General features: G+C 45.1%; 1 protein-coding gene across 1 annotated transcript in view; it reads left to right on the top strand.

The window, feature by feature from the left end:
- The window catches only part of PCSK6 (proprotein convertase subtilisin/kexin type 6), a 284,049-nt gene that overhangs the window by 107,617 nt on the left and 152,370 nt on the right, over positions 1-24,062 (top strand). The window contains exon 2 of the mRNA XM_069766332.1: positions 15,173-15,277. Coding sequence (XP_069622433.1) covers positions 15,173-15,277 — 105 coding nt within the window. The remainder of the gene's footprint in view (positions 1-15,172; positions 15,278-24,062) is intronic.

Raw genomic sequence — 24,062 nt, 5'->3', positions numbered from 1 at the left:
CACTTGTTCTGTTGTACAGTGCGTAAAAATAGTGACATGTCATTGGTTTAGAAGTTTAAGCCGGTTCTTTGAGGCCATGTTTCCACGGATTGTAAAAATTTTTACCAATTAATTTTTTTATCTGTGGAAAATCAGCTTCTTTTAACAGTTAAATCATAGTGGACGTGACTTGCCTACTCAATTTAAATATGCTCCTGAACTGTGCCTGACTGTCTCCAGAACTGTGCCTGACTGTCTCCAGAACTGTGCCTGACTGTCTCCAGAACTGTGCCTGACTGTCTCCAGAACTGTGCCTGACTGTCTCCAGAACTGTGCCTGACTGTCTCCAGAACTGTGCCTGACTGTCTCCAGAACTGTGCCTGACTGTCTCCAGAACTGTGCCTGACTGTCTCCAGAACTGTGCCTGACTGTCTCCAGAACTGTGCCTGACTGTCTCCAGAACTGTGCCTGACTGTCTCCAGAACTGTGCCTGACTGTCTCCAGAACTGTGCCTGACTGTCTCCAGAACTGTGCCTGACTGTCTCCAGAACTGTGCCTGACTGTCTCCAGAACTGTGCCTGACTGTCTCCAGAACTGTGCCTGACTGTCTCCAGAACTGTGCCTGACTGTCTCCAGAACTGTGCCTGACTGTCTCCAGAACTGTGCCTGACTGTCTCCAGAACTGTGCCTGACTGTCTCCAGAACTGTGCCTGACTGTCTCCAGAACTGTGCCTGACTGTCTCCAGAACTGTGCCTGACTGTCTCCAGAACTGTGCCTGACTGTCTCCAGAACTGTGCCTGACTGTCTGTCTCCCGGACTGTGCCTGACTGTCTGTCTCCCGGACTGTGCCCGACTGTCTGTCTCCCGGACTGTGCCCGACTGTCTGTCTCCCGGACTGTGCCCGACTGTCTGTCTCCCGGACTGTGCCCGACTGTCTGTCTCCCGGACTGTGCCCGACTGTCTGTCTCCCGGACTGTGCCCGACTGTCTGTCTCCCGGACTGTGCCCGACTGTCTGTCTCCCGGACTGTGCCCGACTGTCTGTCTCCCGGACTGTGCCCGACTGTCTGTCTCCCGGACTGTGCCCGACTGTCTGTCTCCCGGACTGTGCCCGACTGTCTGTCTCCCGGACTGTGCCCGACTGTCTGTCTCCCGGACTGTGCCCGACTGTCTGTCTCCCGGACTGTGCCCGACTGTCTGTCTCCCGGACTGTGCCCGACTGTCTGTCTCCCGGACTGTGCCTGACTCTGTCTCCCGGACTGTGCCTGACTGTCTGTCTCCCGGACTGTGCCTGACTGTCTGTCTCCCGGACTGTGCCTGACTGTCTGTCTCCCGGACTGTGCCTGACTGTCTGTCTCCCGGACTGTGCCTGACTGTCTGTCTCCCGGACTGTGCCTGACTGTCTGTCTCCCGGACTGTGCCTGACTGTCTGTCTCCCGGACTGTGCCTGACTGTCTGTCTCCCGGACTGTGCCTGACTGTCTGTCTCCCGGACTGTGCCTGACTGTCTGGATACACTTCTGATTCTGAAAAACGCACTTTTAGGATTGCTTATGACTTTTTAAGTGTGCAGTCCAGGTGTTTCTGTACTAAATAATGTATTAAAAATAAATATGCACCAAATTCATTAAAAAAATTTGCACATTAATGTTACATTAAAAAGCCACAAAAATACAATAAACATGGCAGATTGCTATTGCATGTTTTGGTGTGGACACTTGCTGAAAACATGCAGAAAAATAACGTAGCTGTTCCGTATGTGGGAACATGGCCTTATGGTGTCCGTCATTTTGAAGTGCAGAATTATGATGTATGCAACGTCCTTCTGTCCAATAAGTAAGGCGTTTTGTGACAAAAGCTCTAAGCATTTGTGACAGATATGAACGCAGCTTCGCTATAGACTTAAATTCTGGAGCATTTTTTGTTTAAACTGTATTTTACTGTTCTGTTATTAATCCTGGCAATATTTTTATTGGTGTACTTGCTTATACAGCACCATCATATTCCACGATGCTGTCCCCATTGTAGCTCACAATCTAAATTGGTGAATAGCGTCTTTGACGATTTATTTTATTTTTCAAAACACTGGTGAATTTTGTGTAAGTTGTGCTTTGATCAATGTATTGTGTGGGGGTTGTGTAAAACGTACTTTTGTATTATAAAAAATGTTCACACAGTGCGTTTTTTACCGCGGAACCGCGACGGTTTTGCCGCTGCGGTTCCGCAGCTGTTTTCCATGCAGGGTACAGTACACTGTACCCTATGGAAAACAGGACACACTGTGCACATGGTCCGGAAATTGTAAAAAAAAAGCCGCGCTGAATAGCTCCCGGAAAAAAGAAGGAGCATGTCAATTCTTCTTCCTGAACCGCAGCGGTTCTGCACCCATAGACCTCCATTGTGAGGTCAAAATCGCAGTAAAACACGCAGATCAAAAATATATCTGCGGGTTTTACTGCGATTTGATGTGCAGAACCGCTGCAGCAGGAAGTGCGGGGGAGCGGGCGGAAGTGCGTGGGCGGAGTGTGGCTGCCCCCCCGTGCTCCGATCCCGCCCCCCCGTGCTCCGATGCCCCCCCCGTGCTCCGATGCCCCCCCCCCAGTGCTCCGATGCCCCCCCGTGCCCTAATCTCCCCCCCTTATACTTACCCGGCGTCCCGGTGTCCATCCGGCCGTCTTCTCCCTGGGCGCCGCCATCTTGCAAAATGGCGGGCGCATGCGCAGTGCGCCCGCCGAATCTGCCGGCCGGCAGATTCGCTCCAAAGTGCATTTTGATCACTGAGATATAACCTATCTCAGTGATCAAAATAAAAAAATAGTAAATGACACCCCCCCCACTTTGTCACCCCCATTGGTAGGGACAATAAAAAAATTAAGAATTTTTTTTTTTTTTTTTTCACTAAGGTTAGAATATGGGTAGGGTTAGGGTTAGGGGTAGGGTTAGGGGTAGGGGTAGGGTTAGGGTTAGGGGTAGGGTTAGGGGTAGGGTATTTTCAGCCATTTTAGCCCTAAAAAGCTTCCTAGGAAACAGTCTCTGCATAGAAAACTGCATAAAAAAAGGATAAAAAAACGCATCAAAAAACGCATCAAAAAACGCATCAAAAAAGGACAAAAAAAGGACCTGCGTTTTCTGCCAAGAGCTGCAGTTTTTTAAAAAAACTGTCCTGAAAAAAAAAAGGATGGAAATCCTGAACGTGTGAACATACCCTTAGACTGAAAAGAAAAATCATGTAAATAAGTTTGTGTGTGTATGTATATATGTATGTATATAGCTATATCTTGATGCTTACTTTTTTGCAAAAGAAAATCTGATGGCACGATCACTGCGATGTTACTTTTCTTTGTTTTTTGCAAAAGAAATTCGGACATCAGTTATACTGCAACGTTCGCTCCCCTAATGTGCTATCTCCCTACCTATAAATCTACTCTGTACTAACTTTTTTTTGAAAAAGCAACATCACTTACTGTCATACTTTACTCTTAACTATATCTAAAAAAAAAAAATGAAAAAGTCCCTTGGCACAGCGATACTGATCAGAGAGCTGCTGTCACTGGAAGAGCATGAATGCTCAGCGCAAAACACCGCACACAGAAAAGGCACAAAAAAGTGTGCCAAAAATGTCTTGGATATTGGGGTGAGGGGATAGGGAGAGCTGGGACATGGATTTAGGAACTTCTGCTGTGATCACAGATTGGTCACACAGCACAGATCGCAGGAGGGTTGCACAGGCCAACAATGATTTTTTTCTTTTCTTAGGTAACAGAGGGGTATACAACCGCTCTTCACGCCAACCCTGAGGTAAAGATAATGTGCAGAGTGGTGATTGCCTTTTAGATAACCCTTTTGGCGCTGATTGGCTGAACAATAGTTACTGACCAATCGGCAACAAAAAGGCTAATCATCATCCATTTTAACTGCTCTGATTGATGCTGTCTCACACAGCACCAATCACAGCATGCCACGTTGATTTTTATTTTTATTTTTTTACAACTTTGTGACATTGTTGTGATTGGCTGGTCAGAATTGATTGGCCAATCACTGTGCTTGCCAACGAGATGGGGTCTTAACTCGACCCTCGCGCGATGACTGGAAATAGCGGTGCCGTATATGTAGTTCGCTGTGTCGGTGTGCACTTCCCACATCATCGTACATATAAGCAATTATACGTAATTATATTAAATTTTATAGATATTGGCACCGTTTCACCAAGACTGGGATGAATAATGTCCCAATCATGCCCTAGTTCTACCTCCTTTGGTAGAGCTGGGTGAAAACATAAAAAATGGCAAGATTTGGGGCAACCTTAAGTTACGCAAAAGTTTATCGATTTATCAATGTGTTTTACACAAAATTTCTGGTGAAACCATTGAGGCTATGATCTTGAAACACATGCCCTTAGGGTTGACAAGCATGCGTGCAAGGGAACAGCAGCATATATAGCCGGAAAACTTTCCTACAACTAGAGCAGATCTTATATTCATTTTAACTTGCCAGTCATGTCTAGCAGGTCAGTCTTGCGTAACGTTTTTATTTCCGGTCAGCCTAAATTAAACATTGTGCAGGGACATGCGGTGGCTCAGTGGTTATCAATGTTACTTTACACTGCCGGGGTCTGGAGTTCAAATCCAACCAAAGACAACATCTGCAAGGAGTTTGTCTGTTCTCCCCGTGTTTGCGTGGGTTTTCTCTGGGTTCTCCGGTTTCCTCACACATTCCAAAGCCATATTGATAGGGAATCCTCATTATAGCGCCATTTTAACCCCTTCCCGACCCATGACGCCACGTAGGCGTCATGAAAGTCGGTGCCAATCCGACCCATGACGCCTATGTGGCGTCATGGAAAGATCGCGTCCCTGCAGGCCGGGTGAAAGGGTTAACTCCCATTTCACCCGATCTGCAGGGACAGGGGGAGTGGTAGTTTAGCCCAGGGGGTTGGCTTCACCCCCTCGTGGCTACGATCGCTCTGATTGGCTGTTGAAAGTGAAACTGCCAATCAGCGATTTGTAATATTTCACCTATTATAACGGGTGAAATATTACAATCCAGCCATGGCCGATGCTGAAATATCATCGGCCATGGCTGGAAATACTAATGTGCCCCCACCCCACCGATCGCCCCCCCAGCCCCCCCATCTGGCCGGTACACTGCTCCGGCTCCCCTCCGTCCAGTGCTCCGCTCCCCCCGTGCTCTTGTCCGCTCCCCCCGTGCTCCAATCGCCCCCTGTGCTCCAATCGCCCCCCCTGCACTCCGCTCCATTCCACCCCCCGTGCTCCATTCCAGCCCCCCCGTGCTCCATTCCAGCCCCCCCGTGCTGCGTTCCACGCCCCCCGTGCTCCGTTCCACCCCTCCCGCGCTCCGATTCCCCCCCCGTGCTCCGGTCCCCCCCCACCCCATCATACTTACCGATCCAGCCGGGGTCCCGTCCGTCTTCTCGCTGGGCGCCGCCATCTTCCAAAATGGCCGGCAGATTCGTTCCAAAGTGCATTTTGATCACTGAGATAGATTATATCTCAGTGATCAAAATAAAAAAAATAATAAATGACCCCCCCCCCCCCCCTTTGTCACCCCCATAGGTAGGGACAATAAAAAAAATAAAGAAATTTTTTTTTTCCACTAATGTTAGAATAGGGTTAGGGGTAGGGTTAGGGCTAGGGTTAGGGGTAGGGTTAGGGTTTCGGTATGTGCACACGTATTCTGGTCCTCTGCGGATTTTTCCGCTGCGGATTTGATAAATCCGCAGTGCTAAACCGCTGCGGATTTATGGCGGATTTACCGCGTTTTTTTCTGCGCATTTCACTGCGGTTTTACAACTGCGATTTTCTATTGGAGCAGTTGTAAAACCGCTGCGGAATCCGCACAAAGAAGTGACATGCTGCGGAATGTAAACCGCTGCGTTTCCGTGCAGTTTTTCCGCAGCATGTGTACAGCGATTTTTGTTTCCCGTAGGTTTACATTGAACTGTAAACTCATGGGAAACTGCTGCGGATCTGCAGCGTTTTCCGCAGCGTGTGCACATACCTTTAGAATTAGGCTATGTGCACACGGTGCGGATTTGGCTGCGGATTGGCCGCTGCGGATTCGCAGCAGTGTTCCATCAGGTGTACAGTACCATGTAAACATATGAAAAACCAAATCCGCTGTGCCCATGGTGCGGAAAATACAGCGCGGAAACGCTGCGTTGTATTTTCCGCAGCATGTCAATTCTTTGTGCGGATTCCGCAGCGTTTTACACCTGTTCCTCAATAGGAATCCGCAGGTGAAATCCACACAAAAAACACTGGAAATCCGCGGAAAATCCGCAGGTAAAACGCAGTGCCTTTTACCCGTGGATTTTTCAAAAATGGTGCGGAAATATCTCACACGAATCCGCAATGTGGGCACATAGCCTTAGGGTTAAGGTTGGAATTAGGGTTGTGGTTAGGGTTGTGATTAGGGTTATGGCTACAGTTGGGATTAGGGTTAGGGGTGTGGGGGGTTAGGGTTGGAGTTAGAATTCAGGGGTTACCACTGTTTAGGCACACCAGCCAATCTCGTATTCAAAAAGTCAAATGGTGCTCCCTCACTTCCGAGCCCTGACGTGTGCCCAAACAGTGGTTTACCCCCACATATGGGGTACCAGCATACTCAGGACAAACTGCGCAACAATTACTGGGGTCCAATTTCTCCTGTTACCCTTGTGAATCTAAAAAAATGCTTGCTAAAACATAATTTTTGAGGAAAGAAAAATGATTTTTTATTTTCACGGCTCTGCGTTGTAAACGTCTGTAAAGCACTTGGGGGTTCAAAGTGCTCACCACATATCTAGATAAGTTCCTTGGGGGGTCTAGTTTCTAAAATGGGGTCACTTGTGGGGGTTTCTACTGTTTAGGCACACCAGGGGCTCTGCAAACGCAACGTGACGCCCGCAGACCATTCCATCAAAGTCTGCATTTCAAAAGTCACTACTTACCTTCTGAGCCCCGACGTGTGCCCAAACAGTGGTTTACCCCCACTCATGGGGTATCGGCGTACTCAGGAGAAACTGGACAACAACTTTTGGGGTCCAATTTCTCCTGTAACCCTTGGGAAAATAAAAAATTCTGGGCTAAATAATTATTTTTGAGGAAAGATAACGTATTTATTATTTTCACGGCTCTGCATTATAAACTTCTATGAAGCACTTGGGGGTTCAAAGTCCTCACCACACATCTAGATTAGTTCCTTTGGGGGTCTAGTTTCCAAAATGGTGTCATTTCTGGGGGATCTCCAATGTTTAGGCACACAGGGGCTCTCCAAACGTGACATGGTGTCCGCTAATGATTGGAGCTAATTTTCCATTTAAAAAGCCAAATGGCGTGCCATCCCTTCCGAGCCCTGCCGTGTGCCCAAACAGTGGTTTACCCCCACATATGGGGTATCAGCGTACTCAGGACAAACTGGACAACAATATTTGGGGTCCAATTTCTCCTATTATCCTTGGCAAAATAGGAAATTCCAGGCTAAAAAATCATTTTTGAGGAAAGAAAAATTATTTTTTATTTTCATGGCTCTGCGTTATAAACTTCTGTGAAGCACCTGGGGGTTTAAAGTGCTCAATATGCATCTAGATAAGTTCCTTGGGGGGTCTAGTTTCCAAAATGGGGTCACTTGTGGGGGAGCTCCAATGTTTAGGCACACAGGGGCTCTCCAAACGCGACATGGTGTCCGCTAACAATTGGAGCTAATTTTCCATTCAAAAAGTCAAATGGCGCGCCTTCCCTTCCGAGCCCTGCCGAGTGCCCAAACAGTGGTTTACCCCCACATATGAGGTATCGACGTACTCTGGAGAAATTGCCCAACAAATTTTATGATCCATTTTATCCTACTGCCCATGTGAAAATGAAAAAATTGAGGCGAAAATAATTTTTTTGTGAAAAAAAAGTACTTTTTCATTTTTACAGATCAATTTGTGAAGCACCTGAGGGTTTAAAATGCTCACTAGGCATCTAAATAAGTTCCTTGGGGGGTCTAGTTTTCAAAATGGGGTCACTTGTGGGGGAGCGCCAATGTTTAGGCACACAGGAGCTATCCAAACGCGACATGGTGTCCGCTAACGATGGAAATAATTTTTCATTCAAAAAGTCAAATGGCGCTCCTTCCCTTCCGAGCCTTACCATGTGCCCAAACAGTGGTTTACCCCCACATGTGAGGTATTGGTGTACTCAGGAGAAATTGCCCAACACATTTTAGGATCCATTTTATCCTGTTGCCCATGTGAAAATGAAAAAATTGAGGCTAAAAGAATTTTTTTGTGAAAAAAAAGTACTTTTTCATTTTTACGGATCAATTTGTGAAGCACCTGGGGGTTCAAAGTGCTCACTATGCATCTAGATAAGTTCCTTTGGGCGTCTAGTTTTCAAAATGGGGTCACTTGTGGGGGAGCTCCAATTTTTAGGCACACGGGGGCTCTCCAAACGTGACATGGTGTCCGCTAAAGAGTGGAGCCAATTTTTCATTCAAAAAGTCAAATGGCGCTCCTTCCCTTCCAAGCCCTGCCGTGCGCCCAAACAGTGGTTTACCCCCACATATGAGGTATCTGCGTACTCGGGACAAATTGGACAACAACTTTCGTGGTTCAGTTTCTCCTTTTACCATTGTGAAAATAAAAAAATTGTTGCTAAAAGATAATTTTTGTGACTAAAAAGTTAAATGTTCATTTTTTCCTTCCATGTTGCTTCTGCTGCTGTGAAGCACCTGAAGGGTTAATAAACTTCTTGAATGTGGTTTTGAGTACCTTGAGGGGTGCAGTTTTTAGAATGGTGTCACTTTTGGGTATTTTCAGCCATATAGACCCCTCAAACTGACTTCAAATGTGAGGTGGTCCCTAAAAAAAATGGTTTAGTAAATTTCGTTGTAAAAATGACAAATCGCTGGTCAAATTTTAACCCTTATAACTTCCTAACAAAAAAAAATTTTGTTTCCAAAATTGTGCTGATGTAAAGTAAACATGTGGGAAATGTTATTTATTAACTATTTTGTGTCACATATCTCTCTGGTTTAACAGAATAAAAATTCAAAATGTGAAAATTGCGAAATTTTCAAAATTTTCGCCAAATTTCCGTGTTTATCACAAATAAACGCAGAATTTATTGACCTAAATTTACCACTAACATGAAGCCCAATATGTCACGAAAAAACAATCTCAGAACCGCTAGGACCCGTTGAAGCGTTCCTGAGTTATTACCTCATAAAGGGACACTGGTCAGAATTGCAAAAAACGGCAATGTCTTTAAGGTCAAAATAGGCTGGGTCATGAAGGGGTTAAATGAAAGTGTTAGTGATGTAGATTGTGTCACTAACGCACTGTGGACAGTTTAGAAGCTTGAAATGACATGACAGGTTCCCTTTAAGTTCCTTCTGTGTTTTTCCTATTTGCAGAGGAAAAGCTGCCTCTAGCTGGGGCGAGCGCTCAATTTGAGCCAAGCCACTGTCCGAATGGTCCGTCTTCAGGAGCCCACGGTCCCCAGCAACCTACCCAGTAGTGGAGTAGTACACTCCTGACCACAAAAGAATAGAATATTCCTTTAAAGTAAAATGACACCCATTCGTGCGTTACTGTGCATGCATGCGATAGACAGATGATGGCTCGTTCTTGCATAGATACCATTTCCAGTATACACTTGAAATTAAAACAAACGTCAGAACCTTTAAAATGGAAAGAAAATATTATTCAAATGTGTTCTGAAAATTCAGTCTTCATTATTTTTAATGAGAATATAAATGTGCTAATGGCTCACACTAATACGAATTACGGTATGCCTAATTGGAATATCTCGCCTTGGTATGGAATGTGCTGCAGATTCTAGAGCTCTGGTGTTCTAAGCTGGGATCTATAGTATAAGTTCAGATGTAAATGTATCTTTCCTGTGCATCACATTAGAAAGTCTTTCAAAAGTGGTTGATAACTTCCTTTTATATCCTTGAAGAAAAACCTAAAGGAACATATTTCCGTGTGAGGCCGTAATTCACTCTTTACATGTTAGAATAGGTTTAGAGCAGAGGAGGCTCAACAGAAAACCTCTGTCCTAATATAGGAGCTGCTTTCTAGAAAGTGTCCATTTTGCCTTTACCACCAGATTCCGCACCCAACCCTCTATAATATCCATATGTCCTAATGGCGCATATGAACGGTGTCTCACTTTCTAATCGATTCAGTTTAGAATAAAGGTTTCTTGTACAGAACTTTGTAAAAGTTACAGTAAATAAAAACCTTGAAAAATGCATTTTTTTTAAATATTTTTTTATTTGTAAATGTGGATTATTTCAGCTTTTCCCCAATACTGATGAAATACAAATGGCAAAGCAAATTATTTTTATAGTTCTCTCAGTAGTACATTTTCACATCATTTCAGGACCACAGTTTGCACTACTTACAAGTGGTTTTATCACAAGAAGTCTGTTGAAACTGTTTCTTTCATTAAGCATTACCAGACTAATTAGATAGGAGTGTTGCCTCAGATGCCTCCGATCCTTGGTTTTAAAGATGACTACTGCCAGGAAAAACTTTTTTTTTTTTTTTCCAATGGCAGAATATTTTCCAGCAATGAGTGCTAATTAATTGGTTGCCTACACGATTCTTGCTGTAACGTGTTTTCCAAGGATGTTGATTTGTCCTTTGATACAGTTAGCTGTGTTTCCTTGAAATCGTTCAAAAGTCATTTCAAATGAATGGAAAAGACTGTTTGGGAGTCCAGGTGGCAATATGTTGTGTATTTGAGTCTGATAATTAAATGTGAGTATCTAGACGAGACTTGGGCTGGATCACCCATCAATGTTTGTGAGAATACATGTATGAGGCTGCCTAGTTCGTGGCAGGAGACCGCAACCAGTTCATACATCACCTGGACTGGAAAGTACGGAAGTGTGACTGGTATACTTGGGTTGACATGGGGTGAGGAACAAGATACTTTGGTGTTTTAATACTCATCTTCAAGGGATCCTGTCTGCAAAACAAAAAACTGTATCTGGGAATCTGCAGATCAATACAATTTTAAATGTGCAGCAGTCTTGTAAAGCTATGTTCACTCACTGCGTTTTTGCTTCGTTTTTTCTGCAAATTAAAAGCCCCTTCACATTACCAGCAAAAGGTGAGATTTCAGAAATCTCATGCACACGTTTTTTTTTTCCCTGACTGAATTGAAAACTGCTGCTTTTGAGAACGGTCAATTCTTTCGGCGTTTTTGCAGCGAGTTTTCACCCATAGAAAGCAATGAGTAAGTGCAAGAATGCAGTGAAAACGTTGGCATCCGTTTTTGCTGCGTCTTCAGTGAAAATAAGCAGCTATGATGTCCATTTATTTATTGTGATCCCAAATTTACACCAAAATGTCTAGGTTTCCTCACCTGAGAATGGCAGTTATGGATTAGTATAATTTAATTAAATTAGTGATAGATTTTAAAGTAAGCATTGCTTGACCAATGTAACATTTAACAATGCCTGACCACCTCAATGGCCGACGAATGTGTAAAAGTAAAATGTCCGACCTACAAAATACTCTGCTAATGTCTTGGGTGAACTATTCCTGACCAATTCAACTCCGCCCGCTGTTTTACATTTGCAATTGTGTATTTTTTCATGAACTTTTTTTTGTTCAGAAGTCACTTCTTTTCCCCAGACATAAAAATCTTTCTTCTCTAAATAAATTGATCAAATTGCCTTTTTTTCAAAAAATGTTTTATGGTGCCACATATGTCTTGAATTGTTGGACTAACACCTTGTGTTCATGCTTGTATTATAGAAAACCTGAAATAACGCAGCAAAAATGCAGTAAGAAATCCATCAAAATCTGATGAGCGAGTGTGCTTGTTAGGCTATGTGCCCACGATCAGGATTGTTCGCGGAATTTTCCTGATGAAAACCGGACTCCTTCCGCAGGAAATCCGTACACTTTTTTTGCGGATTTTTCACATTTTTTTCCAGAGCTTCCCAATGCAATATAGCACCAAATCCGCAGATTTTCTGCAAAATTAATGAACATGCTGCGTTTTTTTGCAATATGTGTTTTTTTTCCGCGGGAAAAAACGCAGCATGGCCACAAAATTGTGGAAGCCATTAAAATGATGGGATGCTTAATGTAAGCGTTTTTAAAGCGTTTTTGCAGCGGAAAAATGCCGAGAAAATGCTAAAAATCCTGAATGTGGGCACATAGCCTAACTCGAGTTTTCTGAGCATGCGCAGGTGTTCTCCAAGTATCTTGGGCGTGCTCATAGATAGTTTGTGTCCCTGTAGCTGCATGATTTGCGGCTATTAGACAGCCTGAATACATGTATGGATTCTCTAACAAACAGGCAATCCCTGCATGTGTTCAGGCTGTCCAGGATCCGCAAATCATGCAGCTGTGGAGACACAAGCGTAATCTACGAGCACGCCCCAGATACTCGGAGACCACCTGAGCATGCTCGGAAAACACGAGTAACGAGCACACTCGCTCACCACTAGTCTGCAGCTTTTTTTTTTTTTTGCTGCCAAGTTATCAGGTTTTGTCTGCAGCAAAAAAGCAAGGTGTGAACATGGCATAAGGTCTTATTCAGTCATCAGTTTTTTTTGCTTACAAGTCCGATCTGTGTTTTTCACTGATAGAACTAGTACCAATTTTGGTCTATAGAGCTGTTCACACATTTTGCATTTTTGTGGATCATTTGCGGCATGTCCAATTTTGATCTAAGTCCCAGATAAATTTCACCAGGGCATGTCTATGGGTCTGAAATAGTGTGACAGCACTCAGATACTATCTGTATGTTGTCCATTTTTCATAGACTGATATGAAAGTTTCTCAACTTTTTCATCTTTTTTTTTTCTGATGAGACTAGTAAGAACTCCAATTAAACTCCGTTTTTTTTCTTTTTTTTTTGTATAGGAGAAAAATCACTGATGTTTAAATGAGCCCTGAAAGGAAGTATTGCTGCAGTGAGGAAATGACTTCTATTCTCCCTGCAGTTGCTCCCTTCCAGTCATGGAGGCGGCACAGCAGCAGTGAACAGTTAGGGAATATACTGGTACGGTAACTAAATTTTTCTCCTGCAGTCACACTTCTACTCCCCAATCGCCATACTTCTCCCATGTTACTCAATCACAGCTGTCTTGTGTGGTTGCTGTTCCAGTGATTTTTGTGCCTGCTTTCCAAGGGCTTTGCTGTCTCTTCCTTCATCCAAAATGGACACCTGGAAGAAGTTGGATCTACAGTTGCCTTTTGACTTCCTCTGGATGTTCTGTCCTAAAGGAAGTGGCGCCCGCCTCCAATGCCACTGCTAGTTTGCCTGGGGGGAATGTAGTGATTGAGAGGGTCTGAGTAGTAGACAGCCATTTAAGTGCTGCACAGGTTTTTAAATTTACATTCTGATTTCCGCTCCTTTTTATCCAAATTATGAAGGGGGGGTATTATCAATGGCTAACAAAATTCTTTACCTCCCAAGAACAAATATAACTCCGTAATAGTCTTGATAACCGTTCATGTTAACGTAATTAAAAGGCAAAGCTGTTGTAGACTCAAGCTCCTATTGTCTATTTCATGCTGGATTGAGCTCCTAGAAAAATTAAAGTGGTGGTCTGAAGGCCATTTTGCTCCTAACTTCCCATCTACTGTATTTAGTTCCATAATCTAAGCGATTTTCTAATATACTTTAAAAATATTCTACTACTCCTGTATAAAAGCTAGTGATTTTTTTTTCCTACTTCCTGTCTGATGACAATTAAAGTATCACCAGTGCAGTGCATGCTGGGATACTCGAAACAAAGCACCATCGGTGGGCAGAGGCTGCATTCACTGTCACAACCTCTGCCCCCTCCCTGAAACAAAGCGTCATCAGTGATGCTAGTTTCAGGTGCTGGTCCCTGGTGGGTCCCAGATTGTGTCGCCCATGCCCTGTGCAATGAGTGCAGCATTCGGTCTGTTTGCTTATATGAATACTAATAAGCCGTCAACAGAGCGGTGTCACTATACCTGACATTGAGGAGGACTAGTGCCACCCTTGCAAATGAAGTCACTGGCCTCTGTTGGGAATAGTGATAACGCTCTGTTGTCAGCTTATTATTCATCTATACAGACAACAGACCGGTCGCTCATTGCACAGGTCACTGAGGAAGACTATGCACGGGAGGAGGAAGGGGGGGACACTGATGACGCTTCGTTTCAGGGGAGGGGCAGGTGATCGCAGCCTCTGCCTCCTTGCTTTGATGATGCTTCGTTTGGGTATCTCCGCATGCACTGGGATAGTCAAACACGTCTGCATCAGACAGGAGCAGAAAAAAAACAAAAGCTGTCAGTGTAGTAAGGGAATAGTATGAAATTTTTAAACCAAGTATATTAGAAAATAGCTTGGATTATGGGACTAAATAGGGATTTAGGAGAAAAATGCTTTGCCTTAAAACTATTTGGAAAATGTAAACTAAGAGGTTAATATAATGACAACATTCTTGTATAGTGGCCACTAGTGTTGAGCGAGCATGCTCAGATATCCTGTTATCAGAGTATCTTTGGCGTGCTCAAGTAATACTGTATGTTCGAGTCCCCACGGATGCATGATTTGCACCCGCAACACATGCGGGATTGTCTGTTTGTTAAACAGCCTCAACACATACTGTTTCTTTTTTTTCTCATTATTTATAGTGCAGGCATTGGCTGATGAATACTCCCATCCGCCGCCTGCTCTTGCTGTTACTAGCGGCAGCAGGCTTAGGCTGACGGGAGTGGAAGTCCCATCAGTCGACGCCAGTTACCGGAGGTTAACATTTTACCTCCGGTTACAGCTTCGTGCTCATTGTCATCTGCCAGCGTGAGAACCGCAGCGCTCTGACTAGTGCTAATGATCTTCCAATCAGAGCCGCCAGTGTTTCTCGTACGGTCATGCAGGTGACTGCTTGTGAAACACTCGGAGTTCGGGGTGCTGAATCTGAACAGTAACACGGACTTCCTGGTGAAGTCAATGTTCAGGTTCTATACCCGAACAGCAGGTGTTCGGTACAGGCCCCACACTTTACTGTTCGGGTTCACCCATCTCTACCCTTCTGTAAATAAAGATGTTCTTAAAATCAATAACTTATAAGCCATGCTGTTGATTTGTTTCCCAACTCCAGTAAGTGTGAGTCAAGCCAATAAATGTCAGACATTATTCCTCTGTTTCCATACATGTGTAGAGAAATGTTGTTTTTCGTAACCTTTTAGCATTTTTTTTTTTTCAGATTGGAAATCTTGAACATTACTACCATTTTTATCACAGCAAGACCATTAAGAGGTCTACCTACAGCAGCAGAGGTACACACAATTTTCTGCTAATGGACCCAGATGTAAGTAATGATAGTCTTCAGTAATTGATAATGGATGAGACTGTCCTGGTTTATGAATAATCTGAACCTTTTACTATAGTTATTTTATGTGACCTTCATGATAAATGTGATAAATGTATACACTTTGTAAATGTGGTTTCTCAATTTTACTTACTTTGTAAAGCAGTGTATAATGACTCAGAATACCGGTATGTTAAAATCATTTTTGTAAAATTGACCCACATAGACAATGTAACAAACTTTGAGGACCAGGCCATTGTAAAGTGTTGTTTTTTTTTCTTCCTGATATTGTTGGGGGTATGTAAAGCAAAATAGGAAATGCATGTTTATTTTTTTTTTTACGTTTTGTTTTATTTTTCTTTACAACCTTAACCCCTTAGCGACCGCCGATACGCCTTTTAACGGCGGCCGCTAAGGGTACTTAAACCACAGCGCCGTTAATTAACGGCGCTGTGAAAAAAGTCCATAGCGCCCCCCAGAGGCCGATTTTCTCCGGGGTCTCGGCTGCCGAGGGTAGCCAAGACCCCAGAGAACATGATTCGGGGGGTTTTTAACCCACCCCGCATTTGCGATCGCCGGTAATTAACCGTTTACCGGCGATCGCAAAAAAAAAAAAAAAGCGATCTCTTTTTAATTTCTCTGTCCTCCGATGTGATCGCACATCGGAGGACAGAGAAAAGGGGTCCCAGGTGGCCCCCCAATACTCACCTAGCTCCCCCGATGCTCCTCGTGTCTCCCGGTGGGCGCCGCCATCTTCAAAATGGCAGGCGCATGCGCAGTGCGCCCGCCGGCCGGCACCGGGAGAATCTTTGGGGTCTCGGCTGCCGGGGGTAGCCGAGACCCCAAAGAGCATGATCTGGGTCGGTATTACCGACCCCTGTTTTGCGATCGCCGGTAATTAACTGTTTACCGGCGACCGCAAAAAAAAAAGTAAAGTGTAATTCTCTGTCCTCTGATGTGATCGCACATCAGAGGACAGAGAAATAGGGGGATTCGGGGACCCTAGCATACTCACCTAGGTCCCTGGATCCTCTTGCTGCTCCTCCTGGCCGCCGGCAGAAGAACATGGCGGACGCATGCCCAGTGCGCCCGCCATCTGTCTCCATCTGCCGGCCGGCAGGAGAACAGCAGTTGGGGCTAAAATTAGGGGTAGGGGTAGGGGTAGGGTTAGGGGTAGGGCTAGGGTTAGGGCTAGGGGTAGGGTTAGGGGTAGGGGTAGGGTTAGGGCTGGGGCTAAATTTAGGGTTAGGGTTGGGGCTAAATTTAGGGTTAGGGTTGGGGCTAAATTTAGGGTTAGGGTTGGGGCTAAATTTAGGGTTAGGCTTCTTTCACACTTACGTCGGTACGGGGCCGTCGCAATGCGTCGGCCCGACATACCGACGCACGTTGTGAAAATTGTGCACAACGTGGGCAGCAGCTGTAGTTTTTCAACGCATCCGCTGCCCAATCTATGTCCTGGGGAGGAGGGGGCGGAGTTACGGCCACGCAGGCGCGGTCAGAAATGGCGGATGCGACGTACAAAAAAACGTTTCATTGAACGTTTTTTTGTGCCGACGCTCCGCCAAAACACAACTGATCCAGTGCACGACGGACGCGACGTGTGGCCATCCGTCACGATCCGTCGGCAATACAAGTCTATGGGCAAAAAACGCATCCTGCGGGCACATTTGCAGGATCCGTTTCTTGTCCAAAACGACAGATTGCGACGGAATGCCAAACGACGCAAGTGTGAAAGTAGCCTTAGGGTTAGGGTTGGGGCTAAAGTTAGGGCTAGGGTTGGGGCTAAAGTTAGGGTTAGAGCTGGGATTAGGGTTAGGGTTTGGATTAGGGTTGGTATTAGGGTTAGGGTTGGCATTAGGGTTACGCTTGGGATTAGGGTTAGGTTTGGGATTAGGGTTAAGGTTAGGGTTGTGATTGGGGGTGTATTGGGATTAGGGTTAGGTTTGAGGTTAGGGTTCAGATTAGGATTAGGGGTGTGTTGGATTTAGGGTTTTGATTAGGGTTATGGTTAGGGTTGACATTAGGTTTGTTTTGGGGTAAGGGTTGTGGTTAGGGTTAGGGTTAGTGATTAGGATTATGGATCAGGTTGGGATTAGGGTTAGGGGTGTGTTGGGGTTAGGGTTGGAGCTAGAATTGGGGGGTTTCCACTGTTTAGGTACATCAGGGGGTCTCCAAACACGACAGACAATTTTGCGCTCAAAAAGTCAAATGGTGCTCCCTCCCTTCTGAGCTCTGCCGTGCGCCCAAACAGTGGTTTACCCCCACATATGGCGCATCAGCGTACTCGGGATAAATTGGACAACAACTATTGCAGTCCAATTTCTCCTGTTACCCTTGTAAAAATAAAAACTTGGGGGCTACAATATCTTTTTTGTGGAAAAAAAAAATATTTTTTATTTTCACGACTCTGCATTCTAAACTTCTGTGAAGCACTTGGGCATTCAAAGTTCTCACCACACATCTAGATAAGTTCCTTGGGGGGTCTAGTTTCCAAAATGGGGTCACTTGTGGAGGGTTTCTACTGGTTAGGTACATCAGGGGCTCTGCAAACGCAACATAATACCCGCAGACCATTCTATCAAAGTCTGCATTCCAAAACGGCGCTCCTTCCTTCCGAGCTCTGCCGTGCGCCCAAACAGTTGTTTACCCCCACATATGGGATACCAGCATACTCAGGACAAATTGGACAACAACTTTTGGGGTCCAATTTCTCTTGTTACCCTAGTGAAAATAAAAACTTGGGGGCTAAAAAATCTTTTTTGTGGAAAAAAAAAATATTTTTTATTTTCACGGCTCTGCATTATAAACTTCTGTGAAGCACTTGGGGGTTCAAAGTGCTCACCACACATCTAGATAAGTTCCTTAAGGGGTCTAGTTTCCAAAATGGTGTCATTTGTGGGGAGTTTCCACTGTTTAGGCACATCAGGGGCTCTCTAAACGTGACATGGCGTCCGATCTCAATTCCAGCCAATTCTGCATTGAAAAAGTCAAACGGCGCTCCTTCACTTCTAAGTTCTGCGGTGCGCCCTACCAGTGGTTTACCCCCACATATGGGGTATTGGCGTATTCAGGAGAAATTGCATAACAAAATTTATGGTTACATTTCTGTTTTTACACTTGTGAAAATAAAAAAAATGGTTCTGAATTAAGATGTTTACAAAAAAAAGTTAAATGTTCATTTTTTCCTTCCACATTGTTTCAGTTCCTGTGAAGCACGTAAAGGGTTAATAAACTTCTTGAATGTGGTTTTGAGAACCTTGAGGGGTGTAGTTTTTAGAATGGTGTCACACTTCATTATTTTCTATCATATAGACCCCTCAAAATGACTTCAAATGTGATGTGGTCCCTAAAAAAAAAATGGTGTTGTAAAAATGAGAAATTGCTGGTCAACTTTTAACCCTTATAACTCCCTAACAAAAAAAAATTTTGTTTCCAAAATTGTGCTGATGTAAAGTAGACATGTGGGAAATGTTATTTATTAACTATTTTTCATGACATATCTCTCTGATTTAAGGGCATAAAAATACAAAGTTTGAAAATTGCAAAATTTTAAAAATTTTCGCCATATTTCCGTTTTTTTCATAAATAATCGCAAGTAATATCGAAGAAATGTTACCACTAACATGAATTACAATATGTCACGAAAAAACAATCTCAGAATCAGCAGGATCCGTTGAAGCGTTCCAGAGTTATAACCTCATAAAGTGACAGTGGTCAGAATTGCAAAAATTGGCATGGTCATTAAGTACCAAATTGGCTCTGTCACTAAGGGGTTAAGGCTATGTTCACACTTTGCGGATTTTGCTGCGGATCCGCAGCGGATTTGACCGCTGCGGATCCGCAGCAGTTTCCCATGAGTTTACATTACAATGTAAACCTATGGGAAACAAAAAACACTGTGCACATGCTGCAGAAAAATCCGCACGGAAACGCTGCGGATTACATTCCGCAGCATGTCACTTCTTTTCTGCGGATTTTCACCTGCTCCAATAGGAAACTGCAGATGAAAATCCGCAGAAGAAACCGCAGTAAAAACCGTGACGGGTTTTCACTGCGGATTTTGGAATTCTGCTGCGGAAAAATCCGCAGTGGAATCCGCAAAGTGTGAACATAGCCTCAGGGTATGTGCACACGATGTAGATTTAGTGCAGTTCTGCAGCATTTTTTTCTGCAGCAGAAACGCTGCAGATCTGCACTGTGATTTACAGTACAATATAAATCATTGTGAAAAAAAAAGCTGTGCAGAAAAATCTGCGCAGAAACGCTGCAGATTTCAAAGAAGTGCATGTCACTTCTTTTGTGCAGTTCTGCAGCGTTTCTGCACCCCTCCATTAACCCCTTTCTGACCTCGGACGGGATCGTACGTCCGAGGTCAGATCCCCTGCTTTGATGCAGGGCTCCGCGGTGAGCCCGCATCAAAGCCGGGACATGTCAGCTGTTTTGTACAGCTGACATGTGCCCGTAATAGGCGCGGGCAGAATCGCGATCTGCCCGCACCTATTAACTAGTTAAATGCCGCTGTCAAACGCAGACAGCGGCATTTAACTACCACTTCCGGCCAGGCGACCGGAAATGATCGCATCGCCGACCCCCGTCACATGATTGGAGGTCGGCGATGCTTCAGAATAGTAACCATAGAGGTCCTTGAGACCTCTATGGTTACTGATCCCCGGCAGCTGTGAGCGCCACCTTGTGGTCGGCGCTCACAGCACACCTGATTTTCAGCTACATAGCAGCGATCAGCAGATCGCTGCTATGTAGCAGAGGCGATCGGGTTGTGCCTGCTTCTAGCCTCCCATGGAGGCTGTTGAAGCATGGCAAAAGTAAAAAAAAAAAAAAGTTAAAAAAAATGTGAAAAAAATAAAAAAAAAATAAAGGTTTAAATCACCCCCCTTTCGCCCCAATCAAAATAAATGAATTAAAAAAAAATCAAATCTACACATATTTGGTATCGCCGCGCTCAGAATCGCCCGATCTATCAATTAACCCCTTCCCGACCTGTGACACAGCGTATGCGTCATGAAAGTCGGTGCCAATCCGACCTGTGACGCATATGCTGTGTCACAGAAAGATCGCGTCCCTGCAGATCGGGTGAAAGGGTTAACTCCCATTTCACCTGATCTGCAGGGACAGGGGGAGTGGTAGTTTAGCCCAGGGGGGGTGGCTTCACCCCCTCGTGGCTACGATCGCTCTGATTGGCTGTTGAAAGTGAAACTGCCAATCAGAGCGATTTGTAATATTTCACCTAAAAAAATGGTGAAATATTACAATCCAGCCATGGCCGATGCTGAAATATCGGCCATGGCTGGAAATACTAATGTGCCCCCACCCCACTCCTCCGATCGCCCCCCCAGCCCCCCGATCTGTGGCCCGCTCCCCTCCGTCCTGTGCTCCGCTCCCCCGTCCTCCTGTCCGCTCCCCCCGTGCTCCAATCACACCCCCCCGTGCTCCAATCAAACCCCCCCGCACTCCGATCCCCCCCCGTGCTCCGATCCACCCCCCCTGCACACCGATCCACCCCCCCTGCACACCGATCCACCCGCCCGCACACCGATCACTCTCCCCCATGCTCCGATCCCTCCCCCCCGTGCTCCGACGCCCCCCAGTGCCCTGATCTCCCCCCCCTGTGCCCTGATCTCCCCCCCTTATACTTACCGATCCTGGCGGGGTCCGTCCGTCTTCTTCCCCGGGCGCCGCCATGTTCCAAAATGGCGGGCGCATGCGCAGTGCGCCCGCCGAATCTGCCGGCCGGCAGATTCGTTCCAATGTGAATTTTGATCACTGTGATATAATCTATCACAGTGGTCAAAATAAAAAAACAGTAAATGACCCCCCCCATTTGTCCCCCATAGATAGGGACAATAATAAAATAAAGAATTTTTTTTTTTTTTCACTAAGGTTGGAGTTAGAACTAGGGTTAGGGTTAGGGTTAGGGTTAGGGGTAGGGTTAGGGGTAGGGTTAGGGCTAGGGTTAGGGGTAGGGTTAGGGTTAGGGTTTCGGTATGTGCACACGTATTCTGGTCCTCTGCGGATTTTTCCGCAGCGGATTTGATAAATCCGCAGTGCTAAACCGCTGCGGATTTATGCCAGATTTACCGCGGTTTTTCTGCGCATTTCACTGCGGTTTTACAACTGCGATTTTCTATTGGAGCAGTTGTAAAACCGCTGTGGAATCCGCAGAAAGAAGTGACATGCTGCGGAATGTAAACCGCTGCGTTTCCGTGCAGTTTTTCCGCAGCATGTGTACAGCGATTTTTGTTTCCCATAGGTTTACATTGAAATGTAAACTCATGGGAAACTGCTGCGGATCCGCAGCGTTTTCCGAAGCGTGTGCACATACCTTTAGAATTAGGCTATGTGCACACGGTGCGGATTTGGCTGCGGATCCGCAGCGGATTGGCCGCTGCGGATCCGCAGCAGTGTTCCATCAGGTTTACAGTACCATGTAAACCTATGGAAAACCAAATCCGCTGTGCCCATGGTGCGGAAAATACCGCACGGAAACGCTGCGTTGTATTTTCCGCAGCATGTCAATTCTTTGTGCGGATTCCGCAGCGTTTTACACCTATTCCTCAATAGGAATCCGCAGGTGAAATCCGCAGTAAATCCGCAGGTAAAACGCAGTGCCTTTTACCCGCGGATTTTTCAAAAATGGTGCGGAAAAATCTCACACGAATCCGCAACGTGGGTACATAGCCTTAGGGTTAGGGTTGGGTTGGAATTAGGGTTGTGGTTAGGGTTAGGGGTGTGTTGGGGTTAGGGTTGTGGTTAGGGTTACGGCTACAGTTGGGATAAGGGTTAGGGGTGTGTTGGCGTTAGAATTGAGGGGTTTCCACTGTTTAGGCACATCAGGGGGTCTTCAAACGCAACATGGCGCCACCATTGATTCCAGCCAATCTTTTATTCAAAAAGTCAAATGGTGCTCCTTCCCTTCCGAGCCCCGACGTGTGCCCAAACAGTGGTTTACCCCCACATATGGGGTATCAGTGTACTCAGGACAAACTGGGCAACAATTACTGGGGTCCAATTTCTCCTGTTACCCTTGAGAAAATAAAAAATTGCTTGCTAAAACATCATTTTTGAGGAAAGAAAAATGATTTTTTATTTTCACGGCTCTGCGTTGTAAACGTCTGTGAAGCACTTGGGGGTTCAAAGTGCTCACCACATATCTAGATAAGTTCCTTGGGGGGTCTAGTTTCCAAAATGGGGTCACTTGTGGGGGGTTGCTACTGTTTAGGCACACCAGGGGCTCTGCAAACGCAACGTGACGCCCGCAGACCATTCCATCAAAGTCTGCATTTCAAAAGTCACTACTTCCCTTCTGAGCCCCGACGTGTGCCCAAACAGTGATTTACCCCCACATATGGGGTATCAGCGTACTCAGGAGAAACTGGACAACAACTTTTGGGGTCCAATTTCTCCTGTAACCCTTGGGAAAATAAAAAATTCTGGGCTAAAAAATTATTTTTGAGGAAAGAAAACGTATTTATTATTTTCACTGCTCTGTGTTATAAACTTCTGTGAAGCACTTGGGGGTTCAAAGTGCTCACCTCACATCTAGAGAAGTTCCTTTCGGGGTCTAGTTTCTAAAATGGGGTCACTTTTGGGGGGTTTCTACTGTTTAGCCACATCAGGGGCTCTGCAAACGCAACGTAACGCCCGCAGAGCATTCCATCAAAGTCTGCATTTCAAAATGTCACTACTTGACTTCCGAGCCCCGACATGTGCCCAAACTGTGGTTTACCCCCACATATGGGGTATCAGCGTACTCAGGAGAAACTGTACAACAACTTTTGGGGTCAAATTTCTCCTGTTACCCTTGGGAAAATAATAAATTGCAGGCTAAAAAATCATTTTAGAGAAAATAAAATTTTTATTTTATTTTCATGGCTCTGGGTTATAAACTTCTGTGAAGCACTTGGAAGTTCAAAGTCCTCACCACACATCTAGATTAGTTCCTTTGGGGGTCTAGTTTCCAAAATGGGGTCATATGTGGGGGATCTCCAATGTTTAGGCACACAGGGGCTCTCCAAACGTGACATGGTGTCCGCTAATGATTGGAGCTAATTTTCCATTTAAAAAGCCAATTGGCGTGCCTTCCCTTCCGAGCCCTGCCGTGCGCCCAAACAGTGGTTTACCCCCACATATGGGGTATCGGCGTACTCAGGACAAACTGGACAACAACATTTGCGGTCCAATTTCTCCTATTACCCTTGGCAAAATAGGAAATTCCAGGCTAAAAATCATTTTTGAGGAAAGAAAAATTATTTTTTATTTTCATGGCTCTGCATTATAAACTTCTGTGAAGCACCTGGGGGTTTAAAGTGCTCAATATGCATCTAGATAAGTTCCTTGGGGGGTCTAGTTTCCAAAATGGGGTCACTTGTGGGGGAGCTCCAATGCATAGGCACACAGGGGCTCTCTAAACGCGACATGGTGTCCGCTAACAATTGGAGCCAATTTTCCATTCAAAAAGTCAAATGGCGCGCCTTCCCTTCCGAGCCCTGCCGTGTGCCCAAACAGTGGTTTACCCCCACATATGAGGTATCGGCATACTCGGGAGAAATTGCCCAACAAATTTTAGGATTCATTTTATCCTATTGCCCATGTGAAAATGAAAAACTGAGGCGAAAAGAATTTTTTTGTGAAAAAAAAAGTACTTTTTTATTTTTACAGATCAATTTGTGAAGCACCTGAGGGTTTAAAGTGCTCAATATGCATCTAGATAAGTTCCTTGGGGGGTCTAGTTTCCAAAATGGGGTCATTTGTGGGGGAGCTCCAATGT

This window comes from Ranitomeya imitator, chromosome 4, assembly GCF_032444005.1.
Source record: "Ranitomeya imitator isolate aRanImi1 chromosome 4, aRanImi1.pri, whole genome shotgun sequence".
NCBI lineage: Eukaryota > Metazoa > Chordata > Amphibia > Anura > Dendrobatidae > Ranitomeya > Ranitomeya imitator.
This window is presented reverse-complemented; position numbering and strand designations above follow the sequence as displayed.